Source organism: Takifugu flavidus, unplaced genomic scaffold (genome assembly GCF_003711565.1).
Source record: "Takifugu flavidus isolate HTHZ2018 unplaced genomic scaffold, ASM371156v2 ctg947, whole genome shotgun sequence".
NCBI lineage: Eukaryota > Metazoa > Chordata > Actinopteri > Tetraodontiformes > Tetraodontidae > Takifugu > Takifugu flavidus.
Genome location: NW_026622557.1, coordinates 1073 through 6155, shown reverse-complemented (window position 1 = coordinate 6155; position 5083 = coordinate 1073). Strand labels below are relative to the sequence as shown.

The 5083-nt window shown below is 44.5% G+C and overlaps 1 protein-coding gene across 1 annotated transcript; it reads right to left on the bottom strand.

The window, feature by feature from the left end:
* Positions 1–471: 471 nt before the first annotated feature.
* Positions 472–4537, bottom strand: LOC130521395 (copine-5-like; the record flags this gene model as incomplete). Its single annotated transcript, XM_057024965.1, has 4 exons — positions 2850–4537; positions 2561–2665; positions 684–725; positions 472–547 (listed from the first exon to the last, which is right to left on the bottom strand). Coding segments are annotated over exons 1-4 (315 nt in total), but the record flags the coding sequence as incomplete, so codon positions are not given.
* Between the last annotated feature and the right edge of the window lie 546 nt (positions 4538–5083).

Below are 5083 nucleotides of genomic sequence, written 5' to 3'. Positions count from 1 at the left end.
TTTTAATGAGCAGGGTCCAATAGGAGCCTCAAGGCTCCTTACAGTAATAGCCGTTCCAAACCTCCGTGGACTATTATAGGGGGAAAAAAGAGACCGACACCTTTGTTTCCATTTGATTTCTCACCACAAACATCCCTACTTCACCGGTCGGCTGCACAATTTCACTTTTCAGCTGTATTATGACATAGGTGAGGAGAGGTGTTCTCTCGCAAATGTCAGACTTGTCAAACCTCCAGAGTCAAAGGTCACAGATCTGCTTTCAAACCAAAGAGTGTTTTTCACCGCGGGCTTGTTTTTGGTGCATTAACACATCATCGATAAGTGACTTACTTTCCCTCTGTGAGCTCGAACCTACTGTGCAGTCCAGCCTGGAAAACTCTTCAGGTGTAACCGCACTCTCGATTTTGTATAAAAGCCGTGGGAGAGAAGGCAGAGTGGGTGATAACGGTATTGATCATTTTCTCCTCTCACCTCGTACACGTTTGATTGGCCCTGACCGCGACACAGCTCTTTGTAGCTGGTGGTGAATTCGCCGATGAAGTCGTGGCTGCAGAAACCAGACAGAAGGCGCATATATGTAGATAGAGGTTGGGGAAAAAGCAACAAGAAATGAAAGTCAAAATATTAATGACCAATTAGTGACATAAATTCTCTGGCTAACTGTGCATGGATGCGTCCTTTACCTCCCATCTCTGTCCCAGTCATAGATTTCCACTTTGATTGTCCTGTAAGAATAAAAAGCCTTTTATTTTACATTCAAATCACGAAGAAGCCACAATTTCAAATGCCCTTGTAATGGAGACAGAGCTCATCTGAAACTGGAGAGGAAAGTTACTGTTGTTGCAACTCATCTCTTATCAGGAGGACCGAGGATCAGTCACAGAAAACATTGTGCTGTCCAGGCAAACAGGTGTCGGTGCTGGCCGAAGAACCCACAACGCGAGAGCGCAAACTGTTTCCAATCAGCGTTTGAAGCAAAAATACGTTTTCTCCTGCATTAGGATCAGCAGAATTCATCACAAGTTTCAGTGAAGTGTTACGCAGACAGACACACAGCCTCCTGGGAGATAACATATTTTTGTGCTCTTCCAAAATAAGCTGGAACACGGGGGAGGCTCTTTCTTCTTAGTGCTCGCACGGAGCGATCGCTAACATGCAAGTCCCCATCAGCTGCTGTCAATCACCCAGGAGCAGGAAATAGTGTTGGAGGGCTGATCTATTAGCCTGACCTGGACTCCTCCTGTCTGTCATAGTTGTGATCTCTGAAGCTCAGGGACAAGCATCTCACTATGAAGCAGAAGATCACTCTTAATACTGAAAGCCTTCTTGATGCTTTTAACCAAGGGATTGACCCTCGCAGTCAGGCGATGCGCCGGTCGTTAGTCTGAGTCCTTTTCTAATAGTGAAGGGTGATGAGAGGCTCTACAAGTGAAGATTAGTCAGTTTGAATTCTGCTCCGACACCATCTGAATGTGTCGGGGGAGACGGGCCAGATGCTCTATGATCGTCATTAAAGGAAGAAAAGAACAAGATTCAAATGAGGCTGAAAGGGAAAGGAACTGTCAAATATGAGTCCGACATAAATCAAGTCACACGGCTTTGCCTGCAGACGCGTGGTGTCGTAAACCTTCTGGTTTCATCATGTCTTTTAATAATCTATCATCTTTTTATGGCCATTCTCAATCCATATCACAATAAACATGTATTAGAAAAGTAAAATATAGTACTGCAGGCAATACAACTTGCCCGATACTTGCAATAACCAATCAGAAAGTCTGCTCCCGTCACCTTTAAGGGCAGGTGCAGCTTGTAGGATTAAAGTCAGACGAGCGCCTGATGACAGCGCACCAATCTGAGTAAGATGTGAAAATCAGCGCTGTAGCTCTTCATCAGTATAGCACAACAAACTGGATATTCCACATTAAACACCTTCAGTAACAAAATATCCCCCCCGCGCTCAGAATCCTCTGAGGGAATCGGGTCTTTTCTGCTCTCACTACATCTGTCGGACCCAATTAGCGTCTAAAGGGAGGTGAGCAGAGATGTGATTGGAGTGAAGAGCCTCGGTTGACACCCGGCAGTGCGGAGAGGGCAAAGTCTGACATCCTTAAATGACACACACACACACACACTCTCACACACACACACACACATGCTATACCAGTGTTCCACTGTTACTCCAGTCGCCTGTCAACATTTAAAACTCTTACAAAAGTGTGTCTGGTCCCTTGGTAACCTAAAGGTATGAAATGTCACTAAAGCAGCCAATCAGAAGCATGAAATAACATTAGCCTGATTGTGGCCAAATCAATGAACACTTTGGTAAAGAAGCCTGCAGACAGAAACTTCTGTTATTTTCAGTTTCTGGAGCAGATTAAAAAAAACAGCAGGAAATCTAAATTTGGAGCCCCCAACCGATTTTAAAATCAAGTACCGGTATATTGAAACAGCACGGTCCTTATTTCCACTGGAAAATAACAGTATGTGTCTGTGTGGAAAGGTGTGTGTGTGTGTGTGGGAGGTACTCTTGTTTATGTACACATGGGTGGACCGGGGTTACCTCTCATAGTCTCCGTTACAGAGGGCTCTGACGGGGATGGAGAAGGCCTGCCACACTGGGTTCAGAGTGTTCTTCATCACTTCAGTCTTGTGGCAGATAGTAAACCTGGAGATCAACAGAGATTTAAACTGCTCCAGGAAAAAAGCAGGTGGTGCTGTGAAACCGTCCTATATTTTCCTGATAGAACAGAATATTATGAATCGGAACCAGATTCTCTAAACCTTTGTTCTCCTTGTCTTTGATGTCCTTACTTTTCCTTTGTTAGCTCAAATAAGGAGGAAGAACTTACGTGCCATCCTCATTGCTTCTGTAGAAGACCATGAAGGGGTCAGACTTCCCAAAAAAGTCCTTTTTATCCAGTTTGTTAGCGCAAAATTGCATTGTAGCACAATCCTGCAGACAAATGAACACAAACAGAGTGAGAAACTATATACATAGCAAAAATGTAGAGTTTGTAAATCCTTCTGCCTTTTTGTCTCCCATTGTCTGCCTGTGCTGCACGCCAATATATAAAAGGATTAAATCAACGTTCAGACCGAATCCTACAAAAGCGTGCTGAAACCAGCCAGTGGGCTCCATTTTCCAGACCCTGCAAACACATTCATTAGCATTCCTTTGTTATCCCACCTAACGACAGTGGTACAGGATCCTGGATATCAAATTGAAAATGCCTCATCGTGCTGAATATAATCATAGTAACAGTATTAGAGATCACACTGAGCCACAGAAATGGATCCTCAAAACCTGCACATGGAGGAGGGAGGGCTGTGTACAAAAAAGATGTGGATGTGTGAGTGCAGCTAATGATACATTAGAAAGGTTGGTATTACCATAATTACACTCATTCAGGCAGCATTTCAGATGTGCGCTGCAATAAAAATGCCCTTTAATAACCTTACAGTCTGCTCTTCTCTGAGGTCAAAGTGATTCTTTGCGCTGTGTTTAATAAAATATGACAAACTGGTCATTCCAGAAAATATGCATGCCCGAGCCAACCTTGTGCATTCAAGTGTCTTATCTTCACATCTTAGGGGTGAGATATATAACCTGAAGCATCAGGAGGCTTCAGATTTCAGGGACAGGAGGGATTTTTTTTTAACCCAGTTGTTCTGGCAGGCTTTTAGGTTTTTGAAGTGCAGCCATTAACATCTGACTCAGCGTGGTGCTGGCAGGGCCTCCATCGATTTCTCTGACCCACTTCAGTCTGGTGCACAGCACCTCTGACCAGTTTCCCCTCTGATGTCCATCATTTCTCTGTCTGAACATACCAGACACAGAGTTTGAACCTATATACGAATGCCGTTAAATAAACAATGCAGGTTTATTACAGTTTCATGTGGCTAACTAACAGCAGTGTTGGGAAAAAGGCTCTTCTGTGATCATCTGTCTAGGTAATGGGGTTAGATCCCATCCCAGCAGTTACCAGCCAGAGGTGGGAATACACTCCAGACACACAACGTCAGCCATATGCGCATGTATTTGGACTGTGCTAAGCCCCGCACCGCCTGTTATTCCAGTCATTCATGCATAACAGCCATTGATTCCTCTTCTGCAGGTGAAGCGCCTGTATCCAGGCAATCCCGAATGCCTTGCAAAACGGCACGCTTGCTTCACAGCTCATACGGGAAAGTTGGTCCAAATCGAGTCAGCGATGATGTTCAAGGGGAAGAGCTGAAAAGAGATGGAAAGGGGGCGTCGGGCATCCATGGAAATTTCTCTCCGATGTTGCTGAGAGATCAACACCTGTCGAAAAACCCACGTCTGTTGCACGAAAGAACCCGATCAGGCGAGAAAAGAAGATATCAGGCGAGCAGTTTGGACCTGTGGTGTCTGTAGGTGTCCCCCGACGGCTGCTAACGAGAACATCTAATTTTCCACGTCCCTGTTGTGGCTCAATTTCTGTATTAAGACCGAAACTCATTGCGCCGGGGACATTTACTCGGGTCAGTTGTCCAACCTCTTAAAACCAGATGTAAGTGCCCTGCTTAGCCCCGACACATCCTCTACGTGGTGACTTAAACCTTCATTAGGCACAGATAACACATAACCACTTTAGCTCCGAGCTCATTAAGTGGAGGGAAAATGCGGAACATTCATTTCATCCGCTGAGGCTTAACAACATCAGGGGAGTTCTGACTTCAGTCAGCCTTCCTGTTCTGGTATCTGACAAAAATATCTCTGGATGCGTGGCAGAGGAAGGATAACTTTCAGAATGTGACTCTTAAGGTTCAAGGGAATGGGAAATATGTAAATACTTGATTTTATGTTAAATCAGCTTATTGGGTCCTTCGAATCAGAGCGACTAGAGGATTCAGGGATGGAGGTGCTCTTGGCACTTTTTCTATCATGACTGGAAGCTGCAGGTGACGGTTGTCTGTCGCAGTAATGGGCTGTTTTCCACTGGTGGGAGAAATATATCAAAAGGTGGACAAATCTGTCCAGTGCTACTGAAATCATTGCATCTATCTCAGAAAGTCTTATCATTAACTCCTCGTTTTAATAAACGGTAATAGCTATTACTTA